The sequence below is a fragment of the Peromyscus californicus genome, unplaced genomic scaffold, assembly GCF_007827085.1.
Source record: "Peromyscus californicus insignis strain IS unplaced genomic scaffold, ASM782708v3 Scaffold_6__1_contigs__length_162567912, whole genome shotgun sequence".
Taxonomy (NCBI): Eukaryota; Metazoa; Chordata; class Mammalia; order Rodentia; family Cricetidae; genus Peromyscus; species Peromyscus californicus.
Window position 1 is genome coordinate 130,262,460 of NW_026294584.1, and position 24,150 is coordinate 130,286,609.

The following is a 24,150-nucleotide window of genomic DNA, read 5'->3' on the forward strand; positions in this document are numbered from 1 at the left end:
GTTGTGAAATAAAAACACGAGCAAAGTGGTAGATAGAAAGCAGAACCAGCGCTGGGTGGAGAGAGGCGGGGCTCCTCGCACACTGTGGGAACCAAGGCTGGGGAAGAGCACAGTGCAGAGCCATAGTAATGATCCAATGATTCATCCTGTCATTCCTCTTCCTCTGTAGCCATCAGGTTTGGGCGGATGCCACAGGCCGAGAAGGAGAAGCTGTTGGCGGAGATCTCCAGTGATATCGACCAGCTGAACCCAGAGTCTGCTGATCTCCGGGCCCTGGCGAAGCATTTGTATGACTCATACATAAAGTCCTTCCCGCTGACCAAAGCCAAGGCGAGAGCGATCTTGACAGGAAAGACAACAGACAAATCAGTTAGTTCCCTTCTGCTCTCTTCATGGGGTTGGCTGGGGCTGGGGGTTCTTTCCTTTGACTAAATGGTTTGCCTCAGTACGCATGCGTATGCAGAATATGGCTCAGCTGCCGGCTGTTAAAATCTTGTGGCAGGCTGGGTCCAAAACACAGGAAATGTCTTCAAATAGGATAAGTAAACATTGTTCTGAAACAGGAGTAATTCCTCCAAGCTGTAATTTAAAAACAAAACACCTTTGCGAGTACTACAAGAGCTCATAGGTCGCCTCAGCACTCATGAGTGAACGAGAAGCCCTCTCAGGCCCTACCCCTTTTCTAGACCCATCTCTTTGCTCAGCATCAAAATAACTGGTCAGAACACAGTGCCTCAGCAGCCATGAAGGAGGCTGAGCAGGTGTGGAAGGTGTTGGGTCCCACTTTTACTTTTCAAGGTTTCCAGAGTCATTTGTCCCAAGTTCAAAGTGGGCACAAAAGTACATCCAGGATATCATGAGACCTATTTCCTTACAGTACTGAGCTTTATTCCTGGGAAGCTGGAGGCTCTATCCTTTTATTATACACATGAATTCTGCTTTCTACAAGGAGCTAAGCTGCTTAAGCTACTCCATATGGAATATTTTTATTTTGTTTTACTTATAATTATGGGAGGGGAGGTTAATGCTAAATATTAGATTGAATGCAAGGCTTCAAGCATGCTAGGTGTGTGTGTGTGCTAGAGCTGAGCTGCATGCCCAAGCCTCAAAGAGGTCCTTAAGTACTGGAGGTTTGTTGAGTGACGTTGTTTAGAAAATTCATAATAGCTGAAAATTATTGTCGAGTCCAGTTTTCTAGGAAGCAGAAAACTTCCAACATTAAGCTGAGAATCAATACAAATTAGATTAAAATGAAACCTACATGCTGCTTCCCCTTCCACTGTCAGCTGGGAACATGACCTGGGTCACATCTCTGTCCCTCAGTTTTTACAGACAAGGTCTGACTTGGATGATATGGTCTACAGAATGTTCCTAGGCAGTAAGAGCTGCAGAGCCCATGCAGAAGACCTGGATCCAGCTCTTGAAAGCCTTGTGTGTGGGTCATTTATTTTCAAGTGCACATGCCCAGGAGAGCAAGGCAACTATTAGGTAGATACATGTAACTTGATGTACACTCAGATTTTAGAAAAAAATCGTACTTTGATGACTATCTCAGGTTATTTCTTTCTTTTTGATTAAATGATGTAGAGTATAGTCAGCTAATAGCTGTGAGAAAGAGCCACATGCCAGTAAGAACAGTTGAGTTTCTCCTTGCAGGAGGGGTGATTGATACCTTCACAGTGATACACAAGGGCCCAGGCCCTACAATTCCCAAGTATTTTATACATTCTTTACATTCCAGCCACAGGGCCATCTGAAGGCTGCTGTTGTGTATTACTATCTTCATTTAAGGAGAAGGAACTGAAGTGGAGAGGCACGAGTACATAGAAACTGAAGGCTATGATGTAAGCACTCTCAGCATGCTATTCCCAGGACCGCAGACCAGTGCAATCTGTTCACTAAGTACAAAAAGCAGCCACAGCAAATGAAACATGCATAGAGACCTGTACAAAGCTATTCTGACTACAGGAAATAAGCTTGCTTCATTCCCAGGTAGAAAGTAAAGGAAGAGTGCAGCCACATGACTGAAGGGAATCAACATTGAAGGCAAATTGCAACACCATGCCAAGAGCAGGTGCAGGAAAGAGGCTGGAGTCTGGGATCTACAAAAGTAGGCTCTGAGCAGGGGGTTGCTGAAAGGCAAGGAGTCCGTAGTATCCAGTTCAGTTTTACCTAGAGCCATTCATTTCGAAGGCTCTGGATTTTTATTACCTTACCTCCAGTGCACACCTGAAATTCATGCTGGAAATCCCCTCAATTTAGTATTACTTAAAAGCTAGGTGGAAGAGGGAGGGAGGGAGGGAGGGAGAGAGAGAGAGAGAGAGAGAGAGAGAGAGAGAGAGAGAGAGAGACCCCACCCTAATAGGCAAGAATTTAAATTTATGTAATGGGTAGTCAATGTATTCCTATCTTTGAAGGACACAGAGCCCAAACCACTAGAAATCACTCGGAAACCTCATCCCAACTGACTTTTTGGCTCTAAATCTTTGAGTTAAAAATAAAATAATTGGAGGCCCTTTGTGAAACAAATAGCTATTAAGCTATTTAAAGAAGGAGTTACAAAAGTTTGATTATAGACTTCCCAATTCAGAGGCCAAGGGTTGTCATTTTTCCCTATAGTAAGTAGGCTTGTGCTTTGCCCATAGTAGTTACTCAGACTATTTGTTTAATTGAATTAAAGACTGTTGCTTATGCCCTTTGAAATTATGGACTTTCAACAGAGGGCTTTTCACTAGCCCAATATTTGTTCATCAAACTAGACATCATTAGTGATTGGATAGTGACAGAATTGCCTCCAGTTAAGGTCTAGAAAAAGAAAGAGGCCCAGCCAAATATAAACAACCCATTCACTGATTATACAGAACTAAAACCAAATTGTTTGGCACTGTTTTCTCCTTATCTGGTGAAATCAAACTGAGAACCAATGAAAAGAAATAGTTCAGTAGAGAATATGGAAGAGAAACCCAAAATGTGATTTGCAGTGAGATTTGTTCTTTATCAGCATGGTCCTATTATTCATTTGATAGCATCTATCTCAGGGGTGTTATGTTATCTCTTGGCCAGGACTGTGAAAGCTAAGATTTGCATTGATAGGGAAAGTTTTGCTGAAGTGTGGCCTCTCGAGATGATGGGGGATGTGAGAAAGTGGCTGAAGCCGTGAGGAGAGCAGCTTAGGTCTCACACAGCTTGCGGCTGATGTCATCGGCATCAGTTAGGCCAAGCCTGGGGGAGGATGCTCAGTGTAGTGGATGACCAATTACCCAGAACCCTTGCTAGAGGAAATGATCGAACTAAAGGGGCCATTCTTTACGTTTATCTCCCTGCTCAATTTAACCATAGCCTGTTAGGAACCCACAGCTGGCTGCCCTCTCAGCCTTTGCCTCTAGGCCAGCAGGGGCCACTCCCCTCCTCAGCTACACTTCCTCCTCCTATATCTTATCCCCTGGGGTCACTCACACCTTTCAAAACAGATCAATTAAGTATTCCTCCTCCCCTCCTATCAACTTTAACATCGTATCTTTAGGATAAGATACCAATAATTTTCATCATCTTACCTCCAAGAATATGAGCTGAATATTCTAGGCTCAAGGGGATGTGGGCTACAGAATCACTAAAGAAATCGTAGGAGCAATATGCCTTTCGCTGCCCTCAAATAGTGTGGCACCCATTCTCCTCACCACCTGCTTTTCTTCCAGTGGCTTTCTTCAGCCACAGCCCCTCTCTCACTGAGGAAATCCTACAGCTCTCTGAAGCCCACACATGTGCTGGAACTAGAGCCCTCATTTCTTGAAGGCAGTTTGATAACTGAATGGACTTTGGAAGTTCTGGATGTTTGGCTCTCACATTGGTGCAGTGGTCACATGATCCCATGTTTGTTGATGAAAATAAAGAGTGGTTTTCAAAAACCATTCTCGGTGCCATGGCTCATCATAAAACCATAAATTGAAAAACCTTGGGTATGCTTGCCAACTCTTCACTACATCTCCAAGAGTGATAGCTGGTGAAGCCCTGGCTGTATTCTATCTACAAATAAGAAATAAAACTTTTTATTTGTACTGTGTTGGACTTTGGGTTCCAAGGTAACATGTTGTTTATGACAGGTACAAGCAAAGTCACTGTTCTTATAACAACAGGGGCAAACTGGTGCCATTAGAAAAATGGCCGTTCTTAATAGTATATGAAATACAAAACCACTGAATCACAAAGTCCATGCAGAATTGTAAAGTGCTATGGAAACATTTCTGTGCCCATTTACATTTAAAATAGGCAGAGGCCATCATGTTGGACTGACTCTAATGATGGGAAAGATATGTCTTTTTAAATCCTACTCTTACAGCTAAACAAAGCATAGTCCCTCCCTTCATCCTTAAAAGGCCTAAATGGCCGGGCGGTGGTGGCGCACGCCTTTAATCCCAGCACTCGGGAGGCAGAGCCAGGCGGATCTCTGTGAGTTCGAGGCCAGCCTGGGCTACCAAGTGAGTTCCAGGAAAAGGCGCAAAGCTACACAGAGAAACCCTGTCTCGAAAAACCAAAAAAAAAAAAAAAAAAAAAAAAAAAAAGGCCTAAATGAACTGCAATACCCTCCCCTGAGGAGATAAATACTGAGGGAGCCCTTGGAGAAAGACTTAGGAACCCTGTAAAAAATGAAGCAGAAAACAGTACTGAATAATCTCCACAGCTGCTGAAGTTAGGTTCCTGGCATTGTGATCCATCTATCAATAGTAATAAAATAAATTCTTTTATGACCAGAGTCATCAATAATAGCTAACAACATGACAGATCTGAACTAATATGAACTAGTGGTTTTTTAGAGAAGAAAGAAAAAGAATATTATTCTAGGTTTGGGTGTACAACTCAGTGGTAGAACACTTCCCAGCACCAAGCAATAGCAATAATATTCAGTATAGTTAAGGAGGAAAGAACTTGAACTTCTTTACTTATTTTTATTTTAATTTATTTTATTTTATTTTATTTATTTTGGTTGTTGGATTGAGTTGGCCAGTACTCTTGTTTATCCACTGAGTAACTGTTTGGCTGATATTGAACAATTTATTTAAGAGCTGTGGTTATGTGCTGGTTCATTTGAGTGTGAATAATTCTTATTAAGTTTTCGTTTGTTTGTCTTAAATCACTAAACCACATGGGGACACAGAATTACAGCTGATAGACTTTCTAACTTAACTTCTATCATGAACAGCACTTGACTATAGGAAATATCATTCAAAAGTCACTACCTGAGGACCTCGGCACAGAAGAGCTTGGGTTTTAAAAGCCCCAGTTCTTTCCAGAAAAGTGATTTTATTGAAAAGGGTTAAAGCACATAGAGAAGCCAGGGAGAAGCATTAGAAGAGAGACAGGAGGATATGCCAGTTCTAGTCAGGGTTGCCATAAAGAACTCTCAGACTTTGGAAAGTGCCTCACCTTTCAGTTTCTTCACACGTAGACTGTAGTTATGTGTGCTTTCAGAAGAACCTTATGTTCTGTGGATCCCTTGGTTTTCAGCACAGCAAAACTGAAACACAGGAGCAAGAACAGAAAGGAAGTTGAGGAAACCAATGTACTTGGGGTTAGTCTTCATTAACTGTAGTTCATAGAGGACAAGGTGTGTGCCCGACATTATGAAAGCCAGTTAACGCAAGAAGACAGAAACAAAATTTAAAAGATAGGCTCTAAGAAAGGAGTGTTCTTCTTTGAAAAAAATATAAATATCTAGAAAGGCCCATGAAATGAGGCCCATATTTTCCCAAACCTGGTTTTTGTTGTTGTTTTGGTTTGGTTTGGATATAGGGTCTCATGTAGCCCAGGTTGACCTAGAATCACTCTGTAGCCAAGATGAACTGGACTTCCTGATTCTCCCGCGGTTACCTCCCAAATGCTAGGATTGCAAGTAAGCAGCACCGTGCCTGGCCTCCAACTCAGCTGTAATTCTGCACTGTTATTATCATGGAATTTTCTGTGAGCAGGTCAGCTACTGTGCAGATATGTATGTGGTGGCAAATTAGAGAAATTACCCAGAATAACCTGAGCTGTGTTAGCCGATCATATTTACTTCCTTTAATGGGTTGTTTTATTAGTCAAGAGGAGCTGACTTAGCACTTTATATAAAAATCTCTTCCATAACTCAGATATTAACATGCTGATGGCTTACTAAAAAGAGCATCCACACAGTGTTACAGGCTGTGGTTAGCATTTATGAACCCCAAGTCCAATCCCTAGTACTAAAGAAAAGAAGAATCTTTCTGTGGCCAGCAAAGCTTCAGCATCAGAGAATCCCATTCCCAGAGCTTTGGCCACTGTTCTGGGAGAAATTTTTTTCTCATCATTGGCATATTTTTCTTAGACGGTGTATGCATTTTGGGCCCTAAAAAACCTAGATAGGCCCCTGAGCGTGTCTAGTTGTAGTTTTCTTTCCTGGTAAGTAAGGATGGCCTACCCAGCCATTTGATGCCATTTCTGAAGGTAAATACATTATAAACTCAAAATAGAAAATCACTGAGTCAAATTTTGAAGACAATGTGACTCCTCCTACAAATGGTGTGTCATCAGAAGACACTATACAAATTAATCCAAAGTACAGGGGCTCACTTAGCTTTGTATAAAATACAAAAATGTGATCAAAGACATACAGTTCATTTTATGTAGAATACTGTGCCTAAAGAAGGCTGTTAATGATGCAGTGTGTTAACAACTCAATTCTCAGGCAAGCCACTGTTTTCTTAGTAGGTTTGAGGATGAGGAAGTCTCAGTGAAATGTGAAAGGGATGCCTTAGTGGATGGTTTGCGGTATGAGAACTGGTGAGCTGGTGGCCTGGGAATCAATCACTCTTACAGTTTGACAGATCCACACAGAAGCAGAAAGAATTTATGCAGAGTCCAAAAAAAGCATAATAAAATATAACTAGGAAAAACAACAATAAAACCTCCACTGGTGTTCATTTGCATGTCAATACTCAGAACTCTCTGTCAGCTCCCCAGTTTTTCAGAAATGTCAGAAATGCCAAAGGGATTTTTTTTAAAGCAAGACTGTACTGATTTGGCATGATGGTGGGGGTGCTGCCTCTTTTCTCTGTCCTTGAGTATTTACTGCCAGGATATCCTGACCAACACTGATTGCCAAGGGGTTAAAGTCACATTGTTGTTAAATTGGGAGAGAAAATTAGCAGGATTTGGTGCCCTATGTTCAGCTATCCCAGAGTTTCAAAAACAGGAACCTGGGGCTTTATATGAGGGGCAGGGGAAGTCAAGGAGAATCACAAGGGTGATAGACCAGGGCAGAGTTCCAGAAAATTGCTTACTTGGAGGTGAGAGAATCTGATACTTATGCTCTGCCAAGAACCCACATGACTGAGCAGAAGCTCACCCAAAAGCTGAAGGGGCAACTCTGGGTACAGTCTGCCTGGGTGTGAAGAGATAGTTTACTGTCTTGATTCTGTGCTTGTCTTTTCCAACCTTTGGGATGAAACTCAGAGCCTTCAGCATTCTAGGCAAGTACTGTAGTGGGAACCATATGCCCAGCTGAGGCGATGATTTTATGTTCATGTTATCTGTAGCCCAACATGTTTGGTTAAATGTCTTTCTTTGTTGTCCACATTCATATTCTCCCAAGAGTAGAGAAAATCAAGGGGCTAGGGGTGTGACATGCTTGGAACCCTGTACTTAATCCCCAGCAAAGCATGAGCCAGGTGTGGTAGTGCCTGTGTAATCCCAGCACTTGGGAGGTGGAGGCAGGATGATGAGAAGTTCAAGATAATCCTCTGGTACATATCAAGTTTAAGGCCAGCCTAGGTACATGAGACTTTGTCTAAAAATGTTTAAAGTCATTTATATTTTGTTAATATAAATTATAATACAGTATAAAGCGCCTAGAGCACCAGTAGAGGAGGAGGCAGGGAGAAGGAAAACACTTCTTCTAGGTTCTGTAAAATCATCTTATCCATTCAGATTTTTCTCATGGTTAGAATCTGGCTAGAATTCAGGGATAACACAGTACATTTTAATTGCTATAATTGACTGTGCCTTTCTTTATCTTCTTCTTACTGATGATGCCAATTGTGAAGAGTTGGGGTAAACAGAAGCAGGGTGTCTGAGAAACAGTGAGCATGATGTGCTCCTAATTGTCTTGAAGAATCAAAGGTGGCGAACAAACCACCTGAGTCCTGAGTCTCTCCTCCCTGAAGTGTGTTGAGCACTGTGGTTGAAATGAATTGAGGGCAGCAGGATTTCTAAACAACTCACCTCTGAAGAGTTTGTACAATGTGTGTATTAGGAAATCTACTCAAAGTCTAGGAGTCCTCAGTGTGGAACAGAATGAGCTTGGTGAAATCTCTGGCCCGTACATGTTGAATCTGGCTACTGTTGTGACCTATCCACCACCCCCAACCCTGCCATTTAGGGAAGCTCCCAAAACCTCTGCTCAAAAGAAATTACTTTTAGTACATCAGATTTTAGAGTTTGTGATCTTGTGTCACATACATCACACACACACACACATACACACACACACACACACACACACACACACACACACACACATATACACACACACACACACACCCTGCCACCATACACACTAGAAATACAACTAGAATCTCCTCTAGAAAAGAAACAGAAACCTCCAATTTTGTCAACTCCCAGTACTGTTTGAGGTCATAGCCTAGACAGCCAGGGGTACACAGAGAAACCCTGTCTCCAAAAACAAAAACAAAACAAAAAAAAAAAAAAAAAAACTTGAGACTTTGGAAGGGTAAATGACTTTCCCTGAGTCATGTAGTTAACTAGCACTCACACAACAGCAGACAAAGTTCACACTCATCTATAACCCTGGTCCCAGGGGATCTGACAGTGTTCTGACATGTGTAAGTACTAGACACATATGGTGTGCTTATATGCATACAGGTCAACACTCACACAAACAAGATAAAAACAAGTCTTTGGGGGGAAAAAGTTAACCATAGCACCAAAACCAGGACCTAATAGTCTTAGTTTTTATTTCAGTGCTCAGATATATAATATTTAATAAGATTGAGGTTAGCTCTTTCTAGGGTTCAGTGCATGTAATAAGTGCACAATGTTCCTTCTTCCTAGTTGCTCAGCCTTGAGACTTTCACAATGACCATAAGCCTTTGGTTGTTCTGTACAAAGGAATAGAGAGTAGATTGTCATGACAAACGTGTTGCTTTTGAAAGCAGCCTGTTGCAAACCTGAGTAATTGATGCATTCATTCATTTATTAGTTGACCCTTAAGAACAGATATATTAAAATTTAAGTTCAAGGCTGGGACTGCAGCTCAATGATAGAGCATTTGCTTAGTACCCACAGGGCTCCGTGGTTAAATTCAAAACTACAAAAAATAAAAAGCTAGAGAACCATTTTTATTTTACTACTTTTTGTAATATTTTACCCACAGGCCTCCTACAGCTGCATCTTCTGAAACAGATGGCTTCCAGAGCATTTAAAAAAAAAAGAAAGAAAAGAGAAAAAAGAAAAGAAATAGACATTTTCTTGGCTCAATATTCTTAATCTGCTTTGAGTGATTTTTTTATAGTGAAATATATTTTATATGTACACTGTGTTTCCTTTGTGGTCTGAGTAAATTTCATCTAAAGCTGCAAGATTAGTTTATGTTCAAGTGGATTTTTTCAATTATAACTTGCTTTAACTATTTTTTTAAAAAATAGGACTAAATGTGTATTTTCATGAAATTCAAGAAAAACAACAGACTTTTTGTCATTTTAAAAATCTAACAAATCAAAACTGTTAGCTAGTCCCAGAGTAACATGGTGGTGGTGTAAGCTGAAGGGAAAGAGTTGATGGAATGTTTGACCACAGCAGACCATAACGGTGAATAGGAAGAGCCCTTTCTCCTGATAAGTCCCTTTAGCTTTCCCAATTTTACTCGGCAAAGCAATACATACACAGGCTTTGGAACTAGGATGGTGTTCTCACAGAACAAGGAATCACCAACTCATCCACTTTCCCCTGTCTCATCTGCAGCCGTTTGTCATCTATGACATGAATTCCTTAATGATGGGAGAAGATAAAATCAAGTTCAAACACATCACCCCTTTGCAGGAGCAGAGCAAAGAGGTGGCCATCCGCATTTTCCAAGGGTGCCAGTTTCGATCTGTGGAAGCCGTGCAAGAGATCACAGAATATGCCAAAAATATCCCTGGTTTCATTAACCTTGACTTGAATGACCAAGTGACTCTGCTCAAGTATGGTGTCCATGAAATCATCTATACAATGCTGGCCTCCCTGATGAATAAAGATGGAGTTCTCATATCAGAGGGCCAAGGATTCATGACCAGAGAGTTCCTCAAAAGCCTTCGGAAGCCCTTTGGTGACTTTATGGAGCCCAAGTTTGAGTTTGCTGTGAAGTTCAATGCACTGGAATTAGATGACAGTGACTTGGCCATATTTATAGCTGTCATTATTCTCAGTGGAGGTAAGAGCCATCTTTTGATTTTGATTTAGAAGGTGGGACGGCGGTGGGATTGCATTTCCTCGGTGTTCTGTGTTCCTTCTTACTGATTGTACTTGTTGTGCAAAACATGCCAATGGCACAGTGCCATGACGTCACTCCCCAAGCTGCATACCCCAGTGAGGGCTGTGGGGATCCAGGCTCCTTGCTTTTATTCATCACACTACTTTTTTCTAGCCAAATCCAATCATGAAAGACAAATGCCTTCTTTTCTTTTTTTATGTTCTTTTATGTCCCTCTTGCTTCCCAAAAGGCCAATTTGGTCTTCAGTTCATTTTAATAATGACGCATGTAGCTTAACTTTGATGATGCTCCTGTGGTATAGAGCAGGCAACTCTGTGTGATCTTGGCCCAGTTAATGCTCCCACCCCACTTTCCCTGCAGCAGGAATCAGGGAATGTGCATATGCTAAACTCCACCTTCTCTCCCATGTGGCTTCTTCTTGTGGCTTCCTTTTTGTGCCTTTGTAAAGCACTTGGCTGTGATTACCAATACAGTATGAACCAAGAGCACACCACAGAGAAAGAAATTGAGTTACTTGGCAGTTTGTTGAAATTTTGGTCTTGCAAATACATGATCTAACTAACCAACTCCAAAAGCCATATTTTATATCAAATGTTACTTCCAATGGCATCTCTCTTGTTTCCAGGTAAGTAGAACTTTCTGCTTCTATCTCTATCTATAAAAATTGCTTTCAGCCAGACGTGATGGTGCACACTTAGAATCCCAGCACTGAGGAGGCTGAGGCAAGAGGATCTTGAGTTGATGGCCACTTTGGGCTTACACAGTCCTTAAAACAAACACATTTTCTTTTTAAATGGTGAATTCTTATATTGGAATTGACTTTAGGTACACTTTCTCTGTGAACTGTGCAGCAACCTATTTGTGAGAGCTCACCTGTAGGGAAGGGGAATCAGTAGGTGTAAAGGTATATTACTGCTTTGTAGAAAGAACATGATCCAATGGTTAATCTTGTGCCGTTGAGAGAGAGATGCTTTTAAGTAAGGTGCATGGTAATTAGTAATGGCAGAAAGAGCCAACACTGAGGAGATACCTCTAATGCCATGAAGCATTCTGGTCGCTTCCTACACAAATCCTCACAACAGCTCAGTGAGGTGAGAGTCATTTTTTTAAGTGAGGAAGCCAAAGCACTGGACGGTATACGCCCTCACCCACAGAGATGTGACCAGTGTCAGATGCAGCTGGAGAGTCAGGCATAATGATACACACCTTTAATCCCAGCACTCCAGAGATGGAGGCAGAGGCAGCAGATCTCTATGAGTTCAAGGCTAGCCTGATCTAGAGAGTTCCAGGCCAACCAGGCAGCATAGTAAGTGAGACCATCTAAAGAAAGGTGCACTGGGATTGTGATCTGCTTCCAGAGCCCATGCTCCAAGCTTCCATTCTGTGAAAGCAAAGCTGCCTCCCATGACTGGGGAGCAGAGAGATAAGCAGTATGGCAAGGGTTAGTCAATATCAAGTGGTAACTAACTCACTTTAAAATAATTGTGTTGTCTTTGTCAGTTGGGATGGAGTCCAGAGCCAGGCAAGCAGTGACCACTGACAAGCAAGCATCTACATCCCAGGCACAGCACACTCTCGGACACTGAATCAACATGTTTTGGGAGTTGAGTGCTAGGGATTAAAATCATGGCCTCAGGCATGTCTGCCACTGAATTATACTCCCAGCCCCAGAAGCACCATTATTGACTATAAAATGCTCTACTTTATAGAGGGTCTCTTATAGACCAAATCATCTCCCTATATATTTACATTATTATTTTTTTTTTGAATGACAGTGAAAACATAGACAAGTGCTAAAAAAATGTATTCCCTTATTTTATTTGTACTTCCTTGTTTAGGTTTTTTTTTTTGTTTTGTTTTGTTTTTTTTTTTTTTGGTTTTTTCGAGACAGGGTTTCTCTGTGTAGCTTTGCGCCTTTCCTGGAACTCACTTGGTAGCCCAGGTTGGCCTTGAACTCACAGAGATCCGCCTGGCTCTGCCTCCCGAGTGCTGGGATTAAAGGCGTGCGCCACCACCGCCCGGCCCTTGTTTAGGTTTTTGAAACAGGGTCTCAAGTCACCCTTAACTCACCATGTTGCTGAAGCTGGCTTAATCTCCTGATCCTCAGTGCTGGGATTATAGGCTCATGCCAACATGTCTTTCTTTGGAAAGTGTTCTTAATTTTGATTATTGAATATTCTTCTATATAAATTTCTATCTAAATCTCAGATGATTTTGTCGTTGTAAATTTCCAGAAATGGAATTCATAGCTATGAGCATTTTTAAATCTTTTATTTCATCATTGCCAGATTGCTTTCCATAAAGTTTACATTTATATCCACAGACACTAAAGGAAGCATTTGGAAAAACCCATTCAAATGTCTTACTTTGTAAATAGGAAAGGTCTGAACAAGAAACAGTCATGATGGGCTGGGGACAGGAGCTCAGTGGAAGAGTGCTTGTCTGATACATGCAAAGGTTTCAAGCACCACAGAAATAAAAATACACACATGCATATATACATATACATGTGTACATATACATACATATGCATATACACAAACATACATACATACACCATTCATCAGTTGGTCAAGAAACCACACCATAAATAATGTGCTTGGATTTGATGCTGTAGTTCCTAACTCATGTTAGTTTATGGAAGTTAGAACGGCACCAGTGGTAGATACTCTATATAAAGAAGTTCCTTTTGGCCTTTCACAGATTGTCTTCACAAAAGCCAGGATCCAGATCTCATCTGACCCACACAGCAATGAAAGATGGCAAGGTAGCAACCTGCCAGATTATTAAGATCTTTTCACCATTGTGAATATTTCTAGACTTCCTCAAAGCAGAGGATTAACCCATGACGTGTTCCTACATCACAAAAAGTAAAATCCTTCCCTGACCAAGGTTGACTTCTGTAGATGAAGTCTAAATACAGGCAACAGGCAAGAGTAAAACTGGCCTATGTTTGTAGAGCTCACAGGAATGGGATTCTCCTCTTTATTTAGGGAGGCTGGTTGGGTGCAGGCCAGGTAAAAGCTGCCCAACAGCCATTCCCAGTCCAAGACTTCAAGTAAGTTCTCATCATCCATAGATGTGAGATCAATATCCCAAGCCCTGCTTTCTTAAAGAAAGTTTCCAGATTAGCCCTTGCTTGTTGATTGTTTTTCCTTATTCTAAAATCCCAGGAAGAGAAAACATCATGTAAATGAGAGGCTTTAATTTCTTTAACTCCAGAAAACAGAGTTCTGTCCATATCCAGTCTTAGCAAGAGTGATTGTCTCTTCAGCACTTGAGAAGTTTGTCGTTTGCTTTAATTTTGGAAAGCAGTGCTTTAGGCAAGGACCATTTGACCCCTTCTGAGCTGGAGCCTTGGCTCTGGTGAAGGCACTTAGGTGCTCAGGTTAGGGAAATGATGAGGAAGATCAGAGCTGAGTGGGGGAGGGGGTGGGGTTAGAGGGACCAAAGAGGAAGAGTGTAGATAAAAGCATCAATTTGACCCAGCTCAGGATTTGCTGGGGAAATAAGTGTTACCACCCACTAAACACTGCTGACCCTGTTGATCTGGTTCTTAGATTTGAACTGTGTTTAGCAACTCCTCCATACTCAGCTCTTGCACCCAGCTTACTAAGATAGATGACCTAGTTCTCAAAGGCTTCTCGTCTGTCTCCTCTGAGCTGGAGCAAGAAATGGAATAGAAAGAACAGTGGTGCTTGAGAGCCAAAGCTTAGCACTTCTCATGTTTTTATTCTCACTTCACAGACAGAAAAATAAGGGCCCTGGACTCAGATTTCTACAAGATCTGATGCCTATAGAACAGTAGTAGGACTGGGCTAAAAGCCAAATGTCCATCCTAGCCCCTCTGCTTCCTTGCTAGAGGATCACAGTTCACTCTCTGCAGCTGGTAGCTGCAACCCACACTCCCGCCCACACGTTCCTTCCTGAAGGCCAGAACCTGGAAGCCAGGGGGGCACTTCCTTGTAATCCCAGCAAATAACAGCTTCCGTTGCACCCTCTAGTCTTACTGCTGGGGAGGGTGGCATTGAGAGTAATAAAACTGAGTCCAGCAAGGAGATGTTTGCAACTGGCGCCATAGAGCCATGCCAACCTTGCTAGCAAGCTTTCAAGCCCTGCCCCATGGCCAATGCCAAGTGTGAAGATCAGGAAATCTGGCAAACTCCAGGATACTCCACTGGACACTTTGCCCCCTTGAGTGTGTGCTGTGTGGTAAAGAAAAGCCTAGGATGGTCCAGCTGGAACTCTCCAACAGGAAAAAGCTCTTGCTAATTCAGAACAGCTTGGAATCCATTTCAATTCATCCTAAACTTTTAAGATATGAGGGAGGAAATTCACTGGATTATACAATGTATTTTTCAAGGCAAATTGCCACTACTGTCTGAGTGACAGAGAAACTGCAACTGTCCCTACAGCAGCAATAGACGGTGAGTCATCAACCTCCTCACTTACCCTCCAGAGTCTGGCTTGTGCCAACCACCTATGGAATGTCCCCTGCTCTTTCCAGCAGACCCAGCAGTGTCCCTTCTTCAGAGCACTTCTGGACGGCTGTTCTTGGAGTGACTGACTATTGAGTGGGTAAAAGGAGGTTGTGTTCCTATAGTTATACATTTGCCCATGAAAGAAGACTTGATACTATTTGTCAATTTGACCTTGTTCTGTCAAGTCAATAGCTTGAGGCCCCATGGCTTCATTATGGACCATGACTGGTGGATACCCTTTTTAATTTATTGAACTTAAAGCAGAATCAAAGCACATCACCTGGAATAAGTTGACAGATGCTTATAATAAGTAAAATGGTAACAGTAACCCCGATTTGTTAAATACCTAGTCTTTGATCTATCTTTGCTGGAGCTGTATGTGGCCTATACCCCAGTTTACAGATGGAGAAAATGGAACTTCAGAGAGATCAAGTCACTTGCCTCTAGTCACAGAGCTCCTAATTGATAAGGCCAAGTTCAGATCCATCAGTATAGCCAGGCTAGTGGCAGGGGTGTAGCTCAGTGACAAAGTCCACATTGAGCATGTACAGAACTGGATTCAATCCCCAACACTGCAATCATCCTTATCCTCATCATGCACTTCCCTGTGAAATTCTGTTGCCTTTAGAGTAATTAAGATGAAGAAGGATCTTAACTGCCTTGATTTTAGGGTTCTTTAGAAGCTATCAAAATAACTATTTCCATGCTATAAGTATTTATAATTAAGAATGTCCGTGTGTGGGCAGTGGTGGCACATGCCTTTAATCCAGCACTTGGGAGGCAGAAGCAGGTGGATCTCTGTGAGTTCGAGGCCAGCCTAGTTTACAAAGTGAGTTCCAGGACAGGCTCCAAAGCTGCACAGAGAAACTCTGTCTCAGAAAAAAAAAAAAAAAAAAAAAAGTTCATACATTATTACTAATATTCAATGCCCTTCTTAAGAGATGATTTTAACTAACTAGCAAGCACTTTACTCATTGAGCCGTCTTCCCAAACCCCTTGCCTGGCTTTGAAAAGTGCTGGGGAAAGGCCTAGAGCTGGTGATAAGCTGAAGGCTGGTGCTATAGTTCTTTGTCATATAGTAAGAACCTGGACACAATAGTTTGCAAAGCTTCCCACAAAAGTAGACGGTAAGCCGGGCGGTGGTGGCGCACGCCTTTAATCCCAGCACTCGGGAGGCAGAGCCAGGCGGATCTCTGTGAGTTCGAGGCCAGCCTGGTCTACAGCGCGAGATCCAGGAAAGGCGCAAAGCTACACAGAGAAACCCTGTCTCGAAAAACCAAAAAAAAAAAAAAAGTAGACGGTAAACTTCAAATGGCTAAGTAAATACGTTTCTACTTAACCAGACACCATCATATACCGGGTCATAAGAGAGATAAATGGTTACCGAGAAAGTTGTAAGAGCAGGCTGGGGAGATTGTTGAGTCAGTGAAGTGCTCGCCATGCAAGCATGAAGAGCTGAGGTCAGGTCTCCAGCACCCATGTCAAGAGCCTTCTGCTGTGGCGTATGAGTGTGGACTCGGCACTGGAGACGCAGAGGCAAGAAGATCTCCGTGTCTTGCTGTCCAGCCATACTAGCTGAATCAGAGGCTCCACATTCAGTGAGAAACCCTTCCTTTCTCAAAAGTAAGGTGGAGAGAGAGGAAGACACCTAGTGTCAACCTCTGACCTTCTTATCCACATGTGCAGGGAGGTGGGGTGAAACACAAATACACGTGCACTCACTCACGAGAGGGACTTAAAGCTGTTGAAATACTATCCAGTATCTTCATTTCTCTGCTCTAGAGAAGCAGCGGAGCAGATGGACACTTGCTCTGTGCAGTTCAAGCAGATAGACATGCACTAAGGGGAGTTGCAGAGCACCTCATTCAGCAGCTCAGACCCCAGTGACCCACTGCAGATCACTTGGGGGCAGAAGGAGCACCAGGTTTGGGAGTATCCCTCTACTGCTGTGCCTCAATTACCCTTCAGACCTTGGGTATATGTGTCATGTCATGCTTCCACTTTTCTCAGAATGATTTCTGTAAGTTACAGTGGATAGTATAGCACATTTCTCTGGAAAAAAAAGCCTGTGTGTGTCTAATTGGAGCCCTACAATAGTCACACTCCTGTCTCTACTCAGAGTAAGGACCTTTATATCCTCTTCAGTTTGTGAGCATCTCACATAGTAGTTAAGTGAAAAGGAGACAAAATCTAAAGTACTTTGAAACTTATAAATTAAAAATAAGTATAAATAGCCAAAGACCAACTTTTTGTGCTTGGTAGCCTTAGGGATTGAACCTATGCCCTGGTGCATGCTGAGCACAGGCTTTCCCATTAAGCTACAGCCTCAGCATTATGCCAGCTTCCTACTTCTTCTATGCCAGCTAAATACTTAACTTCCTTCCCCATTGAGAAAGTTGTTTTTCCAACTATTTTTCAGATATTGAAAATAAACAAGGACATCTACTTTCTCTTGAGCTGGACAGCCAGTGTTATCATGTCTCCTGTTCCCCATCAGGTGATGGCCATGTCACAGAGTAATAGCTGGTTAATTAAGGACTAACATATCTAATGGGCTTTACCTACACCGTGTACGAAGCAGCCTTGTGTGTGAGGTTGGCAGAATGGCTTTGAATAATGACTCAATTTGAGTTATCTAGAAATGTCCCATTAGTTCTCTGTTTTCATAACCTCATGCACTTGGTATGATAGGGGTGGGGTATATTTATGAGTTTGCAGCTGGCACCCAAGTACTAAAAACCAGAGTACTGGGGGCCGGGATGGGGTAATGGGAGAAATCATGAAACACCTTAGAGTCACCTCGTAGATAGAGGTGTATGTGAGAATATATGTGCAGGCTCTTGTTTGTAGAGTATAGAAGACTCCTTATCTGTAACTGCTCCAGAAATAAAGCTTCCTCCTCCACCCAGGCTGGGTAAGCTGCCATCATCTTGGGACTGAGCAAACAGTGGTGTTTGAGGCAGACATAGGATTGAAAGTTGAACTGCTGAGTCATTCCTGTCCACACTGGCAGTCTTGGAAGAGGCTCCTTAGCCAGTCATGGGTGGCTTTTCAGAGCACTTTATCATTTTGGACTCTCAAAATGTGTATTTAAACTCTGGGTGACCCCAGGCAGTCTTCCAGATAGGCATCATTCAGCAGCAAGTGGGAAAGACTGAACCCAGATCCTCTGGTCACCTAACAGGGAGGCTAGACACAGCTGTGTGAGGTGCCCTGTGGTCCAAAAGAAACCTCTCATCTGGTGCAGCAGCTGTGGACGGGTCAGGGAGAAAGCTCCAGAAGTACCCTTTCAGGGAGAGTCTGAAAGCCCCACTCCCTCACTTCCCAGATGTGTGGTTGCAGCAGTTATTTACCTCCCTGGGCCTTAACTCCCTTATCAGCTCCCCAAGCAAGTGAAATAGCATTATATGAAGCTTCTGGCATTGTGCCTGGGACACTGTTATGCACACAGTGAATGCTAATTTCCCCTTTCTCCTGTGTGATATCATTGAAGTAGCTCCACTCCATCCTGCCAGTCAAATGGCTTGAAATTCCACCAACCGTCCTTAAAATCCCTTCCTACAATATAAATACCCCTAGGGAGCTCTCAGCTAATCCCTTTATCAGCTATCACTTTAAGGGGATTAGTTGAAGACTGAGAACAAAACCCAAAGGGAAAGAGATACAGAGAAGGAGGAGGAGCCAAAGACGGAGGATCAAAAACCCCTAGGGGCCTCCACAGAGGCAGGGGAAGCTCGAACTGTGGAGTCCCCCTCCCCAGAATTCCTTTGACTTAGGTGTTTAGAAAGTTCTTTTAAAAAAGAAAGGAAGGAAAGAAGGGAGGGAGGGAGAGAGGGAGGGAAGGAGAGAAGGAAGGAGGGAAGGAGGGAAGAAAAAGAGAGGGAGAGAGAGGGAGAGAAAAGAAAAGAGAAAGAAAGGGGAAGGAAGGAAGGAAGGAAGGAAGGAAGGAAGGAAGGAAGGAAGGAAGGAAGGAAGAAGATGGGGAGGGTGCAGGAGCGGGGAATTTGAAGTTGACAAGGCTACTGTCTCTGCTTTGCTGTCATGGGTCTAAAGTCAAAGAGGTGCTCTTAGTCTCCCTGTTCTCAACCCTTCCTCCTTCGTCTCCTTTCCTCCCAGAGCAAGGCCGAGCCACCAGGTACATTGAGGGCAGCAGCTTGTCTGGCTGGAGGGGGACTCAGAAGAGGACATTCTCCTATTTCCTTCTACTAAACCTTCTCTCTCTACCCAGTACCCCGACCTCAGCCAGCCATCAATCCTGATGGAATTATCTGAAACAGAAAGAACAGAACTGTAGTGGCCTCCTTCAGCTTAAGTGGCAAACCACAGTAGAATGCCTCGTGGTCTGAAAAAAAAGGAGGAGTCGAGCACATGACTGAACCTGGGGTGACTAGTACAGCAGAGCTAGAAGGATCACAAGGACTTCCTAAGGCCAAGAGAGAATTCATAAGACCCATTTCCATCCTCAAAGACCTTGAAATAGAACCAAACCCAGACTCTATTCCCTGAGGGACCCTGTCTAGAGGGACAGACTAGCTTTGACCAAGCGGAGAGAAAGTGTCACTGGCCTTGCCCCTAATGTATTCATGTTCAGGAGCTGGCTCTGTGGAGACAGAGACTGAGGAGTGTTGATGTGAAGTTGCTGCTTAATGGGCGGATAGTAGAAAATATTGACTAGGCTTGATTTCATTGTGGTTTTCCCCTTCCATCATCCTGCTAAATAGTGTTGTTATCCAATAGAGAGAGAGCATTGATTAGTGTGAAATCATTACTTGAACAGGGAAGTGTAAGAATGTCTCAGTGCGTCAGAGGGAGGGTCCACCAACATGTGCCACAGCAGGCAGATGATATCTATCTGTGAAGCATTTGCAAGGCTTCTGTTTTACTGCATCCTGGCTATTCTGATAGAAGCAGTAAACCACCCCATGCCTCAAATCATCCATTGGTCAGACCTCTCATTAATTTAGGTTGACTCTGCTAACGTGCCTAATAAATCCTCAGCAAGGTACAGTCCAGGATTGGAAAGAAGAAAACATCTGGAACAGGGAAGGTGAGGGAAAGCTGAAAAGAAGGGTGTAATTAAGGGAAGAAGAGCAGGAAAGAGAGAACCCAGGAAACTAAGGGCCTGGCAGAAGTGAGAGACAAGCAAGGAAGTAACAGCTGAGGGAAAGTTCCAAAGCCTGCTGTGTGCCCTGAGAACACTGTGACTTAGTTTACAATTCCAGCTCTGCTCAAAACCATTATTTACTTTCCTGGTGAGCTGAGAAGAGCTCGGGTGGGGGAGTAACTACCTTCTCTGCATGAAGACAGGAACTCCATTCCAAGAGCCCAGGTGGGTTGGTTCATTTTGTTTATTGGCTGACTGTGAGGCTGGAGAGATGGCTCGGTGGTTAAGAGCACTTGCTGTTGCTCTTTCAAAGGACTAGAGTTAGTTTCCCAGCACCCACATCAGGTGACTCACAATTCACAACTACCCATAACTCCAGTCCCAAGGGATCCAACACCCTCTTCTGGCTTCCTCAAACACCCACACATACATGGCATATACTTGCCATGCACACATACACATAAATAACATAAATATATTTAAAAGCCAGATATGGTGACCTGTACTTGTCATCCCATTACTGGGAAAGCAGGCACAGATGATCCCTGGAGCTCCACATGACAAACCCAGTAAGAGGCCTTGTTCAAAACAAAAGAAAAAAGTCAACAGCACCTGTAGAATGATGCCTGAGATTTTCTCTGACCTCCATGTGCACGTGTGCACACACTCACACACATATGAACAAAACTATTTTTGCAGTGCTATGGATTGAATTCAAGTGTGCTAGGCAAGCACTCCACTACATCCCTAGCCCCTTATTTATTTATTATACAGGTTCTTGGTGTGTTGCCCAGGCTGGCCTCAAATTTCTAAGCTTAAGCAATTCTCCTTCCTCAGCCTCGGAGTATCTTGACTACAGGTGTGTTCCACTGAGCCAGCTTCCTTTTTTTAAAACAGGAAGACTGAAGTATGAAGAGGTTCATAAATCTGCCAAAGTCAAAGCCTCTCAGTAAACTACTGCTCACTGAGGGCTACACATTCAAACAACAAGAGCCCTGAACCTGATCCATCCCAGGTCGAGTACATGAGACACATATATGTTGTGTTTAATCTCCCCAGTTCATTTTAATATGTCACCCAAATTGAGGATCCCTGTACTAGACCTAGCTCCCCTGTAGAATATGTCTTTCTACAGAGAGGATAGTGGGAAGAAATGGCCACAGGCCGTGTGATAGCTTACTTTGCTCTATTCACAGTCTATCTAATGTTCACTATGATTCTGAAGTATAGATCAGAAAAGCACCCTAGAATCCTTAGTATCATTTCTACAAGGAATGCATATCTGGACCACTGTGGCTGTTTTGCTCTATGCATATTCCGGAACTGTCTTGCATACGTGTTTTCAACTATGAGAGTGAAAATTTGCCCAAGCCCCAGACATGTCTGTATTGGAAATTATTTTCTTGTACTCCCAAATTTCCATTCTTACCAAGAGCACCTCAAAACCTTCCATTTCCCAGCTGTTGATGTACCACCCCACCCTTACTGTCCTGACCCCACCATGTAGCAAAGGTTTGAACAAACACAGACAGTAAGAACTTCTAGCGTTCTTACCCCTGTAACTCAGTGTGGCCTTATGAGAGGCCTTCAACATAAACCATCCCCAGAAAGATCTGCTAAGTGGTCCAAAAGCACACAGAAACTTAAGTGGAAGGGAGATAACACTCAGATTTTCAGGTTCCAGGTCCAGGTCCCTTTAGAACCCATCTTGGAGCTTACGGTATAATCCAATAAAGGAAATGATGGAGCAAGTTGGAAATGAAGTTAAGTTGCAGAGTGCTGAGTCTCAGATAGCCTTTTCTCCTCCTCAGTATTCACCTCACACATTGAACTAAAGTCCTTTATGGTTATGGGCCAAGAGATAGCTGCTTCACAAACTGAGATCTCCCCTTAAAGGACCTAAGTACAGTCCATTTCAAAGCAACCCAGCATAAAATGAACAAGGAAGGTGGGAAAGGCTCAGACAACATCTCCCAGAGACCAGACGGAAGGTCTGGTCTATGTTCTCCTGCCCATCCTTCAAGAAACCTGATCTGTAGCCTGCTGCTGTGGGGCCTAACTGTGGAGCCTCCTGAGAAAACCTGTGAAGGGGAATGCAGCTCAGGTGGGTGGGTGGGTCCTAGCAGGACCAAACATTGAGTCCGATTCAGATAAGCCCTATACTCAAGGCAGAATCAGATCTGGATAAGATGGAAGCTTTGTACATTTGCCCAAATTAGTTACTCTCTAATCAATCCCAGGACTGTGTGAATGAAGACCGGAAAGGTTCTTTCCCAACTCTCTGCAGCCCAGGGAGTAAGGATGTAATAATTGACTCCAGCCTCCTGGAGTGTGTGAGTCAACAGGGCTTCCCCAAAGGGCCTTCTGGGTAGCCCTAGCCAACAGAGAGCCCTTGACCCTGAGCCTACTCCACACCCGCATCTCACCTCAGCAAGGTGCAAGAACCTCAGACAGCCCTTCAGGAAATGCTGCAGCAGGCCCTGAGCCCCAGGGAATAGACAGAAGGGAAAGGATGGGATGACTCTGTGGGCTAGTCTATGGTACAGTCTCAACTTAGTGAGGGGAGGAAGGTGGAAAGAGAAACACAGGGAAGAGAGCAGAGGAGGTCTTAAAGCCCATGAAGAGCAGAAGCAGAGGAGCAATTGATATTCCTTTTGCCCTTGACCTAAGACCAAAAGAGGCTAGCTTTTGTTTTGGTTTTGTTTTTAAATAAGCCAGTTCTAAGTTTAATATGTGAGCTTATGAATACACTTTTTTAATTCAATTTTTATTTCCCTAGTTGAATTATGTGAATTTGTACTAGAGGGAATTATAGATAAGAACGCATCTTAGAAATTTTGAATTAGGGATTTAGAGATCATTGATAGAGTGTACAGAGGAGGGAACTGAGCCCAACAAATTTAATCAGTCGGACCCAAGGTCATGGAGCTGATGAAAGACGAAACAGGAAAGTGTGGCCCTTTCTACTCTGTGGCCTCCTTCCCCAAACTGTGTGTTCCCTTGACAGAGGCTTGTGCAGGGGACGGCCAGGCTGATCAGTAGATGATCTAACTTGTCACTGGAGAAAATATATTTAATCTGTGGCCACAGCATCTTAGCCCTTCAGCCAAACATCATCCATCACATCATAAAGAGTAACTTGCCAAAGAAGAGTTGGAAAATCCAAACCAGATCCTTTCCCCTCCTGGAACGGCCGGTCACATTTCACTCCCTGAGCCAGGTTCCAGCCCATCCTTTGCACACTAGGGTCTTATTGTTTGTTAGAGACCCTGTGTTCATTCATCTGATCTCTTTAGCAGCTTTGTCCTCACTGGGGCTGCTCGAAAAGAAGGAGGAAGGAGAGAGGGCCCGGGAGCAGAGGCTTCAGAGCAGGCCATGTGGGCCCAGGATGCTCCACTCAGCTGTGCACATTCACATGGCCTCAGGCTTTCAAAACCCCAGATGTTTTTGGGGGGTCAGCAGTCATTACCCCAAAGCCCCAATTCAGAGTTCAGCTTTTCTTGAAGCCTCAGTGGTTTCTTAACTTTTGAAATGTTTATTTATTTCTTTTTAGTGGATGTGAACATACACACACACACACACACACATGCAAGCCACGGTACACATGAGGAGGTCAGAGGACAGCTCTGTGGAGTCCATCCCCCTTTTTCTCATGGTTCTAAGGATCAAATTCAGGTCATCAGGGCCACACAACAACAAGAGCTTTACCTGCTGAGCCACCTCGATGGCCCAAGTGATTTCACTGTGGTGTCACAACTGAAAATCCACACTTTCAGGGGAGGACTCTCTAGGCCAGGACTAAACCATTTGTCATTCTCAGAGTCTGAGACTTTTCACTGTTGTTATTTTTCCTGTGGTCCCACATTTAATGCTGGAATTTCAAAGGAACCTGTACTTAGTCCAGTTGATGGGAATGTTAGAGAAGAAACAAAGTCAAACCAAAGACGTTTCCTTCTGTAATGAAAAAGAAGTAAAATTGAGGGAACGTTCTCAAAGTCCCACCCTGAGACCACACTGTTCTCCTGAGCCTTGCCTCCGTGCAGTAAAGGTCATGAGAGTTT

The 24,150-nt window shown here is 43.3% G+C and overlaps 1 protein-coding gene across 2 annotated transcripts in view; it reads left to right on the top strand.

Annotated features, from left to right (window-relative positions):
• Nucleotides 1-24,150, top strand: part of Pparg (peroxisome proliferator activated receptor gamma) — a 136,244-nt gene that overhangs the window by 108,478 nt on the left and 3,616 nt on the right. For both annotated transcript variants that reach the window (XM_052721706.1, XM_052721707.1), the window contains exons 6-7: nucleotides 170-369; nucleotides 9,994-10,444. In XM_052721706.1, coding sequence (XP_052577666.1) covers nucleotides 170-369; nucleotides 9,994-10,444 — 651 coding nt within the window. The remainder of the gene's footprint in view (nucleotides 1-169; nucleotides 370-9,993; nucleotides 10,445-24,150) is intronic.